This window comes from Rhamphochromis sp. 'chilingali', assembly GCF_963969265.1.
Source record: "Rhamphochromis sp. 'chilingali' genome assembly, chromosome: 13".
Lineage (NCBI taxonomy): Eukaryota > Metazoa > Chordata > Actinopteri > Cichliformes > Cichlidae > Rhamphochromis > Rhamphochromis sp. 'chilingali'.
Window position 1 is genome coordinate 30,903,062 of NC_137940.1, and position 17,830 is coordinate 30,920,891.

At 40.0% G+C, this 17,830-nt stretch overlaps 1 protein-coding gene across 1 annotated transcript; it reads left to right on the forward strand.

The window, feature by feature from the left end:
- The first annotated feature begins 152 nt into the window (after window positions 1-152).
- LOC308408267 (E3 ubiquitin-protein ligase RNF38-like) lies at window positions 153-14,854 on the forward strand. The gene is made up of 12 exons (XM_080900452.1): window positions 153-1,542; window positions 5,957-6,009; window positions 6,203-6,384; window positions 7,032-7,473; window positions 8,183-8,323; window positions 10,121-10,309; window positions 10,927-11,088; window positions 11,206-11,306; window positions 12,270-12,348; window positions 12,450-12,571; window positions 13,009-13,108; window positions 14,349-14,854. Exons 1-12 carry the CDS (start codon window positions 1,257-1,259, stop codon window positions 14,409-14,411), a joined length of 1,920 nt encoding a protein of 639 aa, XP_080756578.1. The 5' UTR covers window positions 153-1,256; the 3' UTR covers window positions 14,412-14,854.
- The last annotated feature ends 2,976 nt before the right edge of the window (window positions 14,855-17,830 follow it).

Below are 17,830 nucleotides of genomic sequence, written 5' to 3' on the forward strand. Positions count from 1 at the left end.
AAGACATATTCTGCTCTCGTCACTTTTCACTTTTCCTTTCTAGCGACTTTGTATAATTTTATATGAAAAGTAGAAAGCAATTTAGCAAAATGTCGTTCTGCTATCGATTGATGATGACTTGACAGCGATGCGAACCTCCCATTGATTGATCTCCACTACACTCCCCGCTGACCAGAGAAAACACTCGATAGCGAATGCGAGAGGGGATTTAAATTAGACATATACTGTCCACCTCAGTTCACGGACGAGGTAGCTGTTCGCTTTTTCATGTAGATAGGATATTCGCTATTTAGCTTTGCTCACCGACCAGCCTGACATTGACACGGAACGACGCTCGCTAGCTCGTAATGTCGGCACTGTTGGACTTGTTTTCCCCTCTAGACCCCGCTTCCTGTTAGCCTTGGGCTAGCTGGAAAATCGAATTTATGCTAATGAACGAGTAGGTATAGTTAGCAAACGCAGAGGGGTGTAACTTTTCTGTTTACTGTAGGCAAGCCGCTGTGGTTTACTTCTAATTTATTGAAAAACTTATGCTAATAACTTTATTTTGCAAGCAACTACCGGGCGGCCGTTTTTTGTGTTTTGTTTTTAGTTCGCTAACGCTTTACAGCTAGCCATCTTGCTTATGTTTTGTGTTGTCGGATCGAAGTGTTTTATTTAGCTGGCTTTTTGGTGGCACAGAGCTGGCTATTATTTTCAGTTGTTCCTCAGCATAAGTCTCGGCAATGGTTTCACTGATATAAGACTTAATTCTGTGCGACCAGTGCTTATAAAATACTTTTATTTAATGTGGGGAAAGCCTGACTGTTGACTGTGAAAACACAAAAGAGACGCAGAAAATGATTAAACCGTTCTAGTAATGAGGACAGCACTGACGATAACGGAGAGTTAAAACATAATTTTGTTGTACTGTATGCAGCTGTATTAATTTTGAATCCTTATGGTTTAAGAAAATAATAAGCGGTTTTTCGTTAAGTTGAGCGGCACCGATAGCAAAAAGGAGAAAGTGGATGGAGTCGATGCAGATGGTGCTTGTGCGACATACGAGGGCTGTGCTTCCCTGAACCTGCTGCCTTCAGGTGTCTCATCTCATTAAAACAATAGCTTTAAATGCCTCAGAAAACACTCGCAGTAGCAGGTGATCGTCAGAGGTAACTGGGCGGGTAGAGAGAGAGAGACGGAAAAGCGGTCTAAAGAGCGAGGCACCTGCCCGTACGTCACATTACATCCACCACCGCCGTCGTCCTTTTCTAGCCATGGACCCCCCGAGGACTCGTTCGCGGTCTCGGTCTGGCTTCTTTCATTTCGCCATGAACGGCAGCGTTGGAAGCAACGGCGGCGCTAACGCGATCGGTAACGGGGGCTTGATGAGCGCCAGCGGCGGAGGGGTGAACTACCCGCAGCAGAGCAACTCTAGCTGGGCGCCGCACCACGGAGGTCGTAGCTACCCCGAGAACCAGCAGCAGCACACCCAGGGGAGCTACCTGTCCGCAGGGGCGCAGCGCCACTCTTCACACGGAGCTCACAGGCATCCCGGAGCCGGTAAGCAGGGTTAAGTAGTCGGGGCCTGCAGCCCGGCTAGATGCATTGCATCTACATTACATACTAACACAGGATGGATCCCTCCTCTGAGGGATGCAGCCTCATCACTAGCAGCTTAAAAGGCTTGGTGCTTTCACTGCCAGCTGTTGCTTGAAAGGCCAGCTATGGGTCGCTGCTCGGTAGGCAGCAGTCTCTTTTCTTTAGAGGTTTGGTCAGCGTTTACTCATGTAAATAGGGAAAACCAAGTTCACAAACTTTGTCTTGTATGTCATTGGAAAATGGACTGGTTCTTATGTAACGCTTTTCTGCTCTCTCTGAGCACTCAAAGCACTGTATTCAACATGCCCCATTCACACAAACACTTGTTTCTAGGCTTAAGTGCTTTTTATCTGACATTCAGCTTCTGGTTAGTATCTTGCCCAACTTGCCAAACTATCTTGCCAAACCCCCAACCTTCCGATTAGTAGGTGACCTACTCTACCTCCTGAGCTGACTTTATTTCCAGAATTCAACTTGCCCTGCCCACAGTAGAAACTAAGCACTGCAGATAAATCAAAAATAATATTATTCTATTGGCCTGCAACTTCTCCCTGTATAAACTTATTTGTAGCTTAACTGGAAGACTATGACTTTTATATGTCTTAGTTTTATCATCCAAGTAACGGTTAATGATTGATGTTTGAATAAGCATATTTGACTTTTTTCACATTTGGGGAAAAGTATATTTAAAATTGGCAGGGAGCATGTTGTTGTTGTTGTTGTTGTTGTGTTTTTTTGTTTTTGTTTTTTTTTTGTTTTTTTTTTGAAAAATACAAAGGTTAAACTTGTAGAATTGCTTTTATTAATCTTTACAGAAATACAAAAAAAATTTAAAATGCATGTTAAGGATCAAGGAAACTGGTTATCTCTTATTGCAGTGTCTTGGAGTGTGCATTGTTCACACATCTCTAGAAATAGAGTGCAAATAGGTCACAAACTTTTCCTTGTATGTCATTGTCTGGCTTTATTCTCAGAATGCAAATGATCTTGGCTATTAGTAGACATTTCACACTGCAGATTTTTCCTAAGGCTAATCCAAGCACAGTTGTGCTTAAGGCCTCCAGATCACATCATGTTACTCGTATGAATGCAGTTAAACAGCATAAGGAAAGTAACACCAAAAACATTCAGATTACTGTTATCTAGATAGAGATATTTAGCGATAAAGTTGAATTGCTTTTGACATTGAATAAAACAAATCTTTAAGTTCTTCAGACTGTAATCGTGTTCGCTATAGAGCAGCAGTGCAATTTCATTTATCAGATCAGAGACAAATGCATGAGCCCACTGGTTAAGACATCCCACATGCTCTTATTCAGTTTCTGCAAGACATGTATGAGAGGAGTCTGATTAATAGAGCAGTTGGAGCCTTGAAACAAGGCTTGTCCTTTTCTCGATAGTGATTTATTTTTAGTTTCAGTGCTGTGGTGCAGGCTGGCATTATACAGTTTTCCTTGTTTCATCCTTAAGCATTATACTCTTCAACTTGCATTTTACCCTGAGTAAAGCTTGATATTGTCTCAGATTAGTCAAATATGTCTTTCTTTACTGTATTTAGCCATTAACAAGTAAAGATTGATGTTGCTGAGTGCAGTTGTGTGGGCTCATTGTTTGTTTCATCACTTTCTCACATCAAATCTAATTGTACTGTCCGGTTTCCATCAAAGGTTTATTCAGTTAGCGGTGTTTCTTTACCAAACCCAAACTCGTCAACGAGACAACAGAAAAAAATGTAAACAGAAGAGGAAAAAGTGAATGAAACTCTCATAAAAGAAAATAACATTTGAGATTGCACATGAGCCTCTTTTTGTTTATTATCTCACCACTGGCACCACTCTTTAGTGTTCAGCAAGTTTCCAGTGAAAAGTGACTGGAAGCCCTCTGTAAAACTAGACTGGCTTCCCTCAAAGGCAAACAAAAGTGCAGGGAATGAATGAAAGCAGGCTTTTAATGGTGCCATGTCGTAATAGAAGAAACTGTTGCCAAACAGCCAAAATGAGCCACATAGACAGACTCTCACAGAAACACACGCTTCCCAAATTGACAGACCAAAGTAGGGTTTGTGTGAATGACTTCAGCACTATATTTCCCATCTGTGTGAGCTGTCTTCTTATTCCTCTTAGCAGCTGCACATGCCTCATCCTTTGTGGCAGGGGTTTGTGTGTAAAATGTTCTCTGTGTGTAAGCAAAGCAACACTGTGTATATTTAAGTGCATCACAGATTTTTTTTGTTTGCCAGGTCTTGTTTGTACATGTCACTGTATTACGCCTCTTGGCATCACTTTATGCAGAATGTGACAGGGTTGGATTTGGGGTTGTTAAAAATGTATCTAACTGCCTTACCTCTGTTATTTTCTCCTCCTATTTTTTTCTCTTCCATTTTCAAGCAATGTCATCACTTGGTATAGCTGTAATAGCTGGCTGACATTGTAGTTACATATTTACACATCTTCATCTGCAGATTCTATTTGTAAATCGAGTGGTTCTCTGATTACATCCTGTCTCTCCCACATGATACTTGAAGTTTTTGAACTTCAGCTAAAGAGCATGAACAAATTGCTTCTTGATGACAGCTGATGCTCCGAGTTCACTACCCTGCTCGACTCAATTGTCTGTTGTAAAAGAAATGGTGTCAGTCTCCCATCAGCAGCCATGCTCAAAGGGAAGCAAGGTCGCATCTACACACCAACAGAACCTGTCCAGTCAGACTCACCATCCCCTCTCCTAGCTTCCCGGGATGAATCAGCATATACCGGCCTAATTCTGCATAAACTGCATGGCCATCTGAGGCCCAGAACCCTATGAGGTCTAAAGAAAAAGGGATGGTTTGATGAATAAACATGTAAGCCAATGTACTGGCCCAAATGTTGGCTAGACACTCAATCACCCGTCCCTCTGTTCTCCGCAGCCACTAGCGGGGCATCTTTGAGCTGTCACTATCGGCAGACTTCACATGGCTCTGGAGTGGCGTCGCAAAGACAAGAAAGGGGTAGGGGGCTGCCTTCAGATCTGTTGTTTCTGAGGAGGCAGAAAGGGCTGTCTGGATGAGAGAGGTTTACAGAGGAAGAAACAGAAAAGCATGAGGGGAGGAGTCCCCCCCCCTCCTCTTTTTGGTGATTAAAGGTTTTTTGGGGAACTGCTTAGAGGAAACTCTTGTCAGCCAAGTTCAAGGACATCCTTCTTAAGCTGCTGAAAGGTCTGCTTGCACATGTTGCTTCCAGACTGCACATGTGGACTGTTAGATAAACAGGAGAGCACTGTGTTTTTCTGAGATTACGTTTATAGCATTAGTGGTTTATTCAGCAATGTTATTTTTAGTTTTAGGTTTTTTGGGCGGGGGGCACATACTAATTTCAATCCCTTTTAGTGATGCTCTGTTGATCTTATAAAATAGATTCTTTATCAGAAACAAAGCTGTCATTGCAAACCTGATAGTGCTTGACTAACCTGCTTAGAAAATCTTTAGCACACTAAAAGTGGGTCAACATGACATTTGAAGCCAAGATTCTTGCTAATACTTTGTACGTGAAGGGGATAGTCAGCAGGTATAGGGTCACTCCAGTTTATGGGCTAATGCTAGGGGGTTCAGTTGTTAAATGTATTGTGAAATGCAAAAAAAAAAAAGTAGTAATGAGCATGTCCATCATAATTTGCCAAAAGATCTCTTTAGATTGCAGGATAAATGCATATCTTCACATTTGAGAAGCTGAATTCAGGAAATGTTTGGAACTATTGCATGATAGGAATAGCACCTATTATCGCTTTTTATGTTAGTTATTTTCCTTATCTTCATTATCAATAATTTTCCTTCTTTATGCTACAAAAGTGGGTAAAGTAGTTATTTGCATTTGAAGTAGGTCACATTTTAAAAATCAAAAAGTTGCTCTGGCGTGTTATACATACGTGTGTGCGTGTGCGTGTGTGCGCGCGCGCGCGTGTGTGTGTGCGTGCGGGCTTTTCATGTAAGATCAGAGGGAGTGACTTGGCTGTGACAGCTAGCGAGGAGACGTCCAGGGTGACATCTTCCAGAGATGACTCGCTTTCTTGTCTGCTCATTTAAAGCAGAGAATTTAAGTTTGTTTAGAAGACAAACCCTATGGGAGGGCAAAGCACTTTTCTGGTTGTGTAACAAAATGTCACATTTTTGTTTTCCACGTTGGACTTTGTGCTGTGAAGTCTGTAGAAATGTTTAGGCAAGAAAAGGAAAATAAAATGCCAGAGGCAGCCAGTTACCTGTGTATGTTTGTGTGTTGCGGGTGGTGTATTTTTGTCTGCTTGGCTTGCAAATGTCCATGTGTCTTGTGATGTTTTCCTCAGTCCTGTCTTATCTGATTATGATATATATATTTTTTTTTTAAATCTGTGCGGCCGGCAGGAGGAGTGCTACATTTTCATTCAGATAACGTGTGCAGCGAGGATCGGGACAAAGTAAGTATGAAACATGACCACCGCCTGTTTTCCTTGCTCTTTTTCTGGTTTAAATAGAATTTGTATTTCATTGTGCTCTCTTTCTTATTCATCCTCTCCCTTATTGTTCTCACTTTTTTTTTTTTTTTTTTTTTTTTTTTCCCCTCTAACCGAACATTTGTGGTTTCCTCTCCTCCCTCACCTCTGTGTCCAGATGGAAGACAGCCCAAGCCCAAAAAGGCAGCGTCTTTCCCAGCAGTCCATGTTAGATTTAAACTCCGCCCCACCCTCAACTCCTTCCTCTCCCATTCGCCCCTGGGAGCTGCCGCCGAGTCGCAGACCACACCCTCACTACATGCCAGAGCGATGCCACACACCCCTTCGAAACCGTCGCAGGTTTGTGTCTGACACAAATGCATACAAACAGACTTCATTAATAAATTTAATTTTTCAGCCTGTAAATGTAATGACTTATGACAGATTGGAGATCTTGCAATAGTATCTTTGAATTTGTCTGTATTAATATTTATTATGCTCAGTTTTATTAGTTGGCAGCTGGCAACTTATATTTTGTGGCATATTAGTGTCTGTGTTCTATGTGACTGGAATAAATTTTAGTATTGTCTTCTCATATTTTCTAGTATAATTAAATTAATCAGATGTGTTAAATCAGGAAGGTCTATTGAGGTTACAAAAACAAAATACTTGAATGTATTAAGGTATCAGATACACAGCAATTTGCTCTGATGCATTGCAATCTGCATGCATTTGTGAATTTTCACTTGTTATAGTGTATTTGGCTGTTTGTCTGAATGTTAGAATTGATTTGAATATCTGAATGAAAAATTCCATTTCAGAAAGCTTAATAACTTGAATACTAATCTGCCTGTTGAGTGGTTTTGACTCTTGTTTGGTTAAATGATTAGGAATTAAAGTTTTAGTCATGTTGCCATAGGTGGCTTATCAGGTGTCTTTCATGATGCAAATGTCAACATAACTCCTTCTGCCTCTTCTTTAGTTTTTCCTTCTTTCTTCCACCTCAGCCCTCCAATGAGACGTCAGCGTGGCCGGAGAGACCGTCTGACCCGACACCACCACCACCACTCCCACAACAACAACAACCATCACCACTACAACAGCAACAACAATCACCACCATCACCCCAATGCCCACCATCATCATCATCACCACCACCACCTGCACTCCCATAACGGCCCTTCACCTGGCCATCAGGATGAAAACTACCGCCATCCGGCTCCTCCACAGGGCTACCCACCCTATAACCAGCAGCTTCCCCGAGGGCCTGGGGCAGGGCCCGGGCCTGAAGAACGCCCTGGGTACCATCCTCCAAATCCCTCCCCGAGGCCTCTTCACCAGTCTCCAAACCTTTCTCCCAGGCTTCTGCACCCTGCAGCTCATCCACAGCACCCACACGCCCACCCTTCCCAGCAACAAAGCAGTGTGGTGTTGGATCTTCATGAGCAGGTGGGTTCAAAGCAGATGATGTAACCTGTTTTAGGAAAGAAAAATAATTGAATTCCTGTTAACTGAATCATTTTCTGTGCTTTTGTCTCCTTTTGTTTTTTAACTCTGCTTAAGATTGAGAGATGGGTGCAAATAACACTCTAAGATGCAAACAAGTCAATGTGAAAATGAAAGCCTATCACTCGTGGGTGTAAAAACTTATTTATGGCTGTAGATGGAGACTAATTAGTAATATAATTTTGTTTTGATCATACAGGTAAAAGGTTAATGCAGGGTTGTCTGTTAATATATCTGGCTTGTTTGTGTTTTATTCATCTCTACATGCATGCATACATAATCTTTACATAAATCAATACATATATTTTAATGCACATATCCAGCAGTCTTAAAGTAAGCATTTTGAACTTGTCTCTAGAAAAGAAAACATAATGAACAATGGATTTAATGATAACACAAAAAAGAAAAAAATGGAATAACGAGTTTTCAGCTGCAGGGAAATGCAGACCTCAGGGTTATCATCTGCTTGATTTGTGCTCCACAACAAGTATAAATCTGTGGTGTTAGCAGTGATCCATGAAGTTTTAAAATTTGTTATTTACAACTCGGACAATGTGGATTAAGTCTGCTAACTCCAGCTATCCAGCTTTTAATTAAAATTTACAGCCATAAAGTGGCAGACCTTTTTTTTTCTGCTGATCTCCATATTTAGGGTTCGGCTCCAGTCTCGTATCCTGTGACACCACCGGGAGCGCCACCTGGCCTGCCACCTCGCTCTGCCCCACAGCAGATCCCAGCATGCTCTGTGGTCTTCAGTGGTCAACACTATCCTGTGTGCAGCGTCCCTCCTCCCGTGAGTGTTTTTGCTTTTTTGCACGTTTTTTGGTGATTTTCTGTTTTTTGTTGTTGTTGTTTTTTGTTTTTTTTAACCTTATGGTGAAATGGGGAGAATAGTGACAGTTTCTTAAGGGAGAAACTGCTAAACTGAATATCTGAGCTGAATATAATTTCATCCGAGACTCAAGGTAGAAAATAATACTAATTTAAAAAAAAGTTTGGCTACAAGAAAAAGAAAAGATAAAAAAGATTATATTAAATGAAGAATATGTTTGTTAAAAGGATAAAGTCTAGAGAAAAGATGGCCTTTCTCTTTAGTATTTTGTTTTCTTTACATGCAAGTTATTTTTATGGCAATTCTGAGAATTTTGTGGCTGATGTTCTGGGAAAACTGCAAATAATTACCTGAAGGAGGTAATAAAAAATAAATAAATAAATAGTACCGTATTTTTCGGACCATAAGGCGCACCGGATTATAAGGTGCATTAGGCAAAACAAAACGGTCAGATAACTCAAACTTTACTCAACTCATTCTTCTTGCTTCCTCTTTTCCGTACCATTGATTCATTAATGTTGAATTCTCTCGCTGCTGCTCTATTCCCATGTTGTTGTATATTAATGACTAACCTCGTATTGTGGATGGATTTTCTCAGTTGTTCTCCTGCCTGAAGTTTGGTCCCTTTACAGCATCCTGCCATGCTATTGCATTTGTCTCCAACCATCCGGAACCCTCATGTTTATTGAGTCACTGCTGTTTAGTTTCATGTTTTTATTTATATTGGAAGTGAAAGCAGAGCTGTACATTTTAATTATTTCAGAAATCTCTCAGTCAGAACATGGTATATCATGTTTAGGTGGAAACTAGCGAGCTCGCTTCTAACTCCATTAAATTTAATACATTCTGTTTTCATGGATGCCTGGATATTAAACTTCATTGTTAACGCTGACCGTTTTATTAAAGATGAAAGAATTTAGACAGTTTTTAACTCTTACTGATGTCACAGTGTTCGTTTGACTTTGGGACTCCTGACTACGGTAGTCGTAATGCTCCGACAATCCATCAAGTGGTGTGGCTTCGTAGCTTACCAGAGTCGTACTAAAACATTTTTTGACAGATTTTTGAGCGTTGTGTATCACATAAAATCGGTTCGAGGTCAGTAAGCAGAACCAGAATTCATACATAAGGCGCCCTGTCGATTTTTGAGAAAATTAAAGGACTTTAAGTGCGTCTTATAGTGCGAAAAAAAGGATAGTAGTTTTGATCCCACGCATGGTCAGAGGGGTTTCTGAATTTTTCCGTGAAGTATGAACAGAAGCATACAAAAGTATTATCAATTTATGAATACATTTTATGCATGCATGATTTGAACACAAAAAAATCTATGCTCTTCAGAAGTGTTGTAGTTTGTTCAGATGTGTTTTTTAGAGAGTCTTTCTCTTGGCAACCCATGCTTGTTCTTTCCTTTTCTAATTAACCAACAAACAGCCAAAACTTCTGCTTTTAAAGAGCCGATCATAATTTGTTGATCTTCATTTAATCTAGTGCATTTGATTAGCACCAGCTGGCATCTACGTCACTGCCTAATTTGGAAGTGGCAAAAGTGTACTTACTTTTTCACAGGGCTGTATTTCATTTTTTGTTTTGGAATTAAAGTAGTTATAGGTGTAAATAAGCATTTTATCGACATGAATTCAAATCATGTCTGTTAAATGTTACTTAATCTTCTTCTGTTATTTTTATTTATCTATTTATTTAAGAAATCCTTTTTTGTAACATACTTTAACAAGTGAAACTTTTGTGTGTTTCTGCTAGGTCCTTCAGACTTGTTCTGTACAGCACTTACCGATGCCCTACCCATTCCCATCACTGTTGTCCAGTGATCCGGCCTTCCTGCTCCCTCCACCTCATCTCACCCATACCCCCACACATCTTTCCCACCATCCACCTCATTTGCCTCAGCCTGGACAGTTTGGACCATATCCAGCACAGCAGGCCCGTTCGGTGAGTGGGAAACCTTTTGATAACTTGGTATCAAATACAGCTTTTGTATTAGGTGTTTTAATTTAAGCTAGTAGTTAGTCAGTCGAGATCTTTCTGGGAAGCTTTCAAAATTCCTCCTGGAATTTCAAAAACTGTAAACTTTATAAAAACGTCTTACGAAGTTCAAGCTAAATGGGTGATGCATATTTTAAACACTAGAGTTGAAGCAGTTTGTGGTACTCTTGAGTTTTGGCAACAAATGAGTATATGTACTGAAACTGTGGTATTGACAGCTCTTTTGTGCACATTTTGTCTTTGCACAGCTTTAATCTAAAACTTTATTTCATTTGCATTGGCTACATGTTAAAGCAGCTGCCAATTAACTGATTAAAAAACGATTTCAGAGATAATTCAATTGCTTTTTTCTTTCTTTCTGAATTCAGTTATTTCTTTTCTTTATCCCTTTTGTAAACACTTGTATTTCAAAGGTTGAAACTTTCTTTCTTAATCCCATTCAGACTCTTTAATTAAATTTATTAAGTTGTTAAGTTGCTTCTTATGCTGTAATAACAGGAAAAATCCTGGGCAATATCACCTATATGTTTTGAATTTTAACATTTTGTCCTTGATCTCCTCAGCCGTTACAGAGGATAGAGAATGATGTTGAGCTGCTTGGTGAGCATCTGTCTTTGGGTGCTGGGCTTCACTATCCTCCTGCCACCCACCCTGCACTCACCCCACACTCCACACAACTCCACTTCCTGTCCCATGACCCCCTGCCACAGGAATTCTTTGGAGTGGTGAGCATTTACAATAATTTATAAAATATGTTTATTTCATCCCACTGAAGTGTTATATAAAAAAATGTAATGCTGTGCAAATCATCTGACTTGTATTTGTTGTATCTCTCCACCTAGTCCTATCCAAACTTCATTCCTCGCCGTCTCCCAGGGCGACGGTACCGCTCCCAGCAGCTGCCACCTTCGCCTTACCACCCCAGCCTCTTGCCTTACTTCCTGTAAGTAGAACGGGGAATAAATTCACTTAGAATGATTTTTTAAAATTATCTTTAGACAAATATCCAGAGTGTATCAGAAAGAATAATCTGATTTCAAAAGATTATATTGTTTTTGAAGTAATGGACATAGAAGCTTGTGGTAAATTTTAAAATACATGGCTGAATATAAAATTTTGTTCAAAACCTCAGTGCGTCCCCCTCCAGACAGACAGCATATGTCCACATGATAGTCCAAGTCTTCCTATACTTTTGTGACCATGTCTGGAGTCACTGCAGCCACTGCTGTTATGCTACTTACCTACAACCACATAAAACTGATGACTTCCCTCTTTCTTACTGTATGTGTTTCAGTCATTACCGGTGGACAGCTGCAGAATTAAAGGACTTTTAAATCGGCTCATTCTTTTTAATTTACCTGATATTTATTGCTGGAATGTGAATATTTATTAGTGTGTTATTGATAAATATGTTAATTTTGCTGCGTGTTTAAAAGAACCGAAGAACAAATCTTGTCCACACCGACAAAATAAAAGCAAATTAATAAAGTCGAGATATGAGATGCAGCCATTAAGACTTGAGCATGGTCATTGAAAATCCCCTTGAGGCTAAGGAACTAATACAGAGTTTATTTATTTAAACAAAGAATACAATGACTGCAGTGCAGGCTATTGGTTAGATTTTACTGATCCCCTAATGAGTCTTCATCCAAACTGTGTTTAAGGTCAAGATGATATTTGTCATTTTTACAGGTACTTTTCAATTTCCACTCCTGGATTTGACTGTTTGTGAGCCACCTTGACTTAATTTTCATTATTTTGTACTATACAGCCAAGCAGTGACAACAAAACATAACTTTATTGCAATGTGAAGTACAAAAAGTAACTTTGTATTGTGATGATTCAAGAGCTGAATTAACTACTATGTTATTAATGTTTTGGTTTGTGTTAAATCGCTCTTCTGTAGATCAATGCTGCCAGTCCAGCCAGGTCCTGCAATCAGTCTAGAGCTGGATGTCGATGATGGTGAAGTGGAAAATTATGAGGTTTGTTCTTGCCATTCTTTAGCATTTTGGTTTTGCATTTCCTGGTGTGCAGGGTGGGGGAGAGACTCTAATTCTACTGTCGCTGATGTTTTCTCCCACAGGCTCTGCTGAACCTTGCTGAGCGCCTGGGAGAGGCTAAACTCCGGGGACTGACCAAGGGAGACATAGAACAGCTTCCTTCTTATCGATTTAATCCAAATAACCATCAGTCTGAGCAAACACTGTGAGTACTTCCCTTTTAGAAACTATGTACTTGCTAATAATGGACAATTATCCTAATTATTTTTTTATTTTTTTATTTTTTTCAGCTACTCAGGGTTGAGAATCTCATTGTGGACTTTTATCGATAACAGACTGTCTTTGTACATTTTATTTAGCATATTTATAGTTTTGAAAGCTTCTGAGGGCTTAACACACTAATATCACCCATAAACTCTCTCTAATGGGGTTGGATACCATGAGAAATATGTTCACATTCAAAATGTGCATATTTTTTAGTAAAGCGTACATCCAAGTGACCTTTTTCAAAATAATTTCCACAGATACCCTAAGTTACTGGCCTAACTAAATCTGCCTGAATGCACTGTCTGTCATTTAGAAAGTGTCAAAAAGGTCTCTTCTTTTGCTGTAATTTGTGTGTTAATAGCTATCTCATTGCAGGTGTGTGGTATGTATGAGTGATTTTGAGTCGCGTCAACTGCTTAGAGTTTTGCCCTGCAGTCATGAGTTCCACGGAAAGTGCGTCGACAAGTGGCTGAGGGTACGTGTGTCCAGCATGAAGCCCACCAGCTTATGCTGATCTCTGTTACACACACATATTTACAGTTAGCCAAGGCTTATTGCGCATTGTTTGGCAACAGATTCACATCACTGTTCACACATGGCATTAACATCAAAATAAGTGCTCACTCCAAGTGTAAATTTGAGTCCTCTCAAGACACTTTAAGGGATGATCTGATAACCTAAACCAGATTTTGAGCTGGTCTCAGCCACATAAGGTCACTTTGTTTTTCAAGTGAGCATGAAATTGTGCCTGAGGCCTCATTATGAAAGACTGCCCTGCTCATTGATGACCTCTGTGCAAGCATAATAGTGCGCTCATTGGCTCTCAAATGAGATACACAGTGCCTTTTAATGTTTGTAAATGATAAAGACAGTTTATGAGTGTGTTAAACACCTTGGGTGATCTGGTTTGCCAGGAATGTATCAAAGAATAAACAGAGTCTAATATTGTTGTGATTTCTTCTTCTAACATTAATTTCTGGCAAACTAGTATTGAAAATTGCATCACTTTGGTCTCTGCAGAGAGAAGTGGCACACATTTTTCTTTTTTTTGCAAATGAAGCAGGAAAGTGAGAGACGCTCACAGGTTGTCACTTGAGACACATGTGGTGATGGATTCAAATGTCAAGTGTAAATTAGAGCTTTCTAAATGTAATAACATCATTCATGACCATGTGTGAACAGGGCAGAAGTCACCCAGCAAAGTGTTACATAACATACCTGGAAAACTTTTTGGAAGTTGCTGAAAGGCACAAACCTAATCAGTCCAAGCACACATGTATTAAGATACACAGACACCTCTTAATTATAGGATTCTAGTGAGAATCTCACTCTTCAAGAGATCTGATAAATAGCAGAAGCAAGTCTCAGTCCAAGTGTGTTGAAATGTTTCTAAATTCATCTCATCTGATTTACTGAAATCTGTGAACTCGCACTAACCCCAGGATACTACAGTCAGAAGGTGCTGAAGATTTCATAAACACGTGATTTCCCACTGAAAATGCTAAATGAGGCTCTTGAACACCAAGTTCTTGTTGATCATACTAGTCTTATGATTTAGACACACGCTGCACTCTACAAAGCCTCAGTGTAAATTGGATTAAAAGGGTTGCATATTGATTAAAAAATAAAATATCTAAGTGTGGGAACATGAAATCAGTATCCTGACTGAATATAAGGACCATCTCTCAAACCTAATTTGCTGTTTTCTCCCTCAGGCCAACAGGACGTGCCCCATTTGTCGAGCGGATGCCTCAGAGGTCCAGAGAGATTCGGAGTGACCACACGAGGGAGCCAGACACTCCTTAATGTCTGTCAGACATGTTCAGCACTGCCTGCTCTCTCTCTCTCTCTCTCTCACTCTCTCTCTCTCTCTCACACACACACATACGCGCGCACACACACACACTCTCACACCACAACCTTATATATTTGTGACCATAATCTTATATGTTTGTGCAGCACTCTCTCTTCCTGTTTTCTTTTCATTCTTTGCCAAAATGTTGCATCCCCTCGTACATGTAATGTCATTTTCATGGGATGACTTCCTCTCGCACTTTTCTACCATGCAAATGCACAGAAGTCCTCCAGTATCTCCCGCTGTAGTGTGTGTTTGTGTGTGCGCGTGCGGGCGCGTACACGTGCATGCACCACACCTGTGCAACTGTTGCTGGGCCCATTCTGTAATGCAGGGCCGTGTGTGTGTGTGTGTGAGAGAGAGTGTGAGTGTTTTTTTTGTTTTTGTTTTGTTTTTTTTTGTTTTGTTTTTTTAAACATCTCCTGAAGCATGTCTGAGTTTTCTGTTGAGAAAAGTAAACAACATGTGAGAGCTTTTTGCTCTCATGAGTGACTGACTTTACTTCCTGTTTGTATGCTTATGCACTGTCTGTATGCATACTATGTGTGTATGTATGTTATAGACTTAAACCTTTTCTCTAGTTTGACACTAAGGGTCCATGCTGCCACTATAGTTCTTGGTTGCTTATTTGTTCAGTTTATTATTATTATTATTATTATTATTATTATTATTGTTATTGTTATTATGGTTATTGTTATTATGGTTATTATTATTCAGCTATTATTAATGGTTATTTTCCTTCCTTGCAGTTACCTCATCATTCCGATTTTGTTCATCTTTCATTAAAAGCTTCACAGCACTACTTTGAAATTAAGCACATATATTTTTCTTTTCCTTTTTTTCTTGGCAAAAATAATTTTGTCTGTGACTTTGCAGTGGCACATGTTAAATATATATATATATAAAAAACTTGCTCTCTCTCTCTCTATATATATATATATAAACTGTATAAATCTATGAATATCTGTATACCAAATAAAAGGCTTGATATGGACTTTTTAAATGTAGTAATTTGTATATTCTTTTTTTTTTCTCCTTTTTATTTTTTTTTAACATTCAGCAGCAAAAATCATGTTTGGTTTGCTGGATTTCTAAACATGAAACTACAGACCGCTGCTGTGGATGACTCCCTATTTTTCAGAAGGTGTAACAACTTTCAGGTGACCACTGGGTGGTGTAACTGCTCTTCAAGACTGCCATCCCCACCTCCCTTGAGAACTTGTCACAGTTATTGGGGCTGATCCAACACTTCTGATGGCGTTCAAACTGATGATCAAGCGCCTAAAACCCTTTTGCACTCATGTTTAATTAAGTGAGAAGCCTCTTGACCTGGGGCTGATAAGTCCCCCCATACTTTTTTTTTTTTTTTTTCTTTAAATATATCATCTTCCTACAAATCTTCATTCAGTCCCTCTTTCTTACACTTCTTGTTAGACCTGCATCTTCTGATCTACAACCTCATGTTCTGCCTTTTTCTCTCCTTCCTAGCACTTTTGTCCTTCCTGTAATGACTTTGGTGATTCTCGACCGCTTTCTGCACTACCCTGTTTTTCCTCTCTCCTTCAGTTGTGCTCACCACTTTTTTCCTCTCCACTGTCTTTTTACTTATGCATCTCCACCCACTCCTTTGACTTGCTTCCGCTGCATTGAAGGGGAAATAAGGGGGTTTTGGTCTAAAACTACCCAGTTGCTCCCGTGAAGCGCATAATCTGCCTTGTCTCGTGTTCTCTTTGCCACTCAGCTATTGTTTCCTGCCCATGGTTGTATGAGGCAAGTTCACCAAATTTTAATGGCACATAAAGCCCTCTTAATGTAGGAACATTCAATTTCTTCCAACATTTTAAGTAACTGTGAAGTGAACTGCAAAATGAAAACTACAATATAGAAGTTAAAGTCAAAAACAATTTCCACAACAATACCCACCCTTGATAGTACTCAGATAGTACAAAATATTCCTACAGTAGAACTTCAGTTGCCCAAAACCTCGGGTAAAAGTTCTGGTTTGAATGTCCACGTGTTTGCTTGGTTGACTGCTCTCCGCTCACTCATGAGTGGCTGCCTTTTCTGTCCTGAGGATGTGCCCGGGTTGGTGACATGTTTTGGGCAGCCTGTTCTACTATGTCTGAGAAGATGCTGAGAAGCTGATCCTAGACATTTTTTATCTTTGGAGCAAAAATAAGGCTTTTTAAAAAATTTAACATCAGACGCCACACCCTTTCTCTGAAAAACAGAGGCAAGAGTTTTTCCTTGTGAGCAGCCAACATTTCTAATGTGCAAATCTAGAACTGTAGTTGTGTGTGTGTGTGTGTGTGTGTTTGTCGGTGAGACCCTGTGTTCTGAGGAGGCTGTCTCAAGCTGACAGGGTACATGGATTCTCCATCTTGCTTGTATATATAAAAAGAAAATGAGATGCCTGCTTCACCTACACCCACACCGATACCCACACACGTATACGGGTGTTTATGTATCTTCCTTTCTCCAATTTTTTTTTTTTTTTTTACATTTTCCTTGTTCAGCAGTGTGAGGGTTAAATGTGAACGTGTCAGCAGGTCAGGTTGTCCCCTGCCTGTCTCCCTGAGTGAAGTATATGTGTGTAATATTTATTTTATAGGGATTTTCCTCTCGCCATGCTGGGTGGCTGCTGGCCATGTCATGTTCTGAGCTGTCAAAGGCCATCACTGTCACTCGTGGAAAATGAGATGTGGGTGTAAGAGAGAGACACATGAGACATGGACCCGACAGAAACAGAGACAGAATCATGTCTGCCATGTGTGCTTGGGTGTGGGAATAGCCCGGGTACTCGGGGCTCAGTGGAAGTGGCAGCGTCAGGTAGAGGCTTTCGGTTTCATGCAGTTTGCAGGAGGAAAGGTGAGGTTTAAGGCTGAGTGCATCATTTCCGTTCACGGGTGTCTCTGGTCGTCTTCCCACTCTGCCAGATGATTCCTTCTTAGGACACAGTGTGAAAAATAAAGTGGAGCAAATTCCATGAAAGCACTCTTTAATCTGTAAATGCTGCCATCATTATCTGTTGGCTTTTATGGTTTAGAAAAAATATTACAATATGTAGTAATTGTCCAGTTTTAGGAGTTCAGCTTCAATTCAATGGGCCATTTGTCACAGTTGGCAGTTTCATGGCCAGGTGAAGCCTTTTTTTTTTTCATTATTTCACGTCAAATGAAACAGATGTACTTGAAGATGATTCAGAGTGTTGAGTCTGTATATCATATCTTTTCACCTTAAATGTGAGACCCAACGAGATGAGGGAGGCCGTTATCAGAGTGAAGAAACAGTTAAGAGATGCCTTTATGAATGCAAATAAACAGTGTTTACAAGCAGTAACAG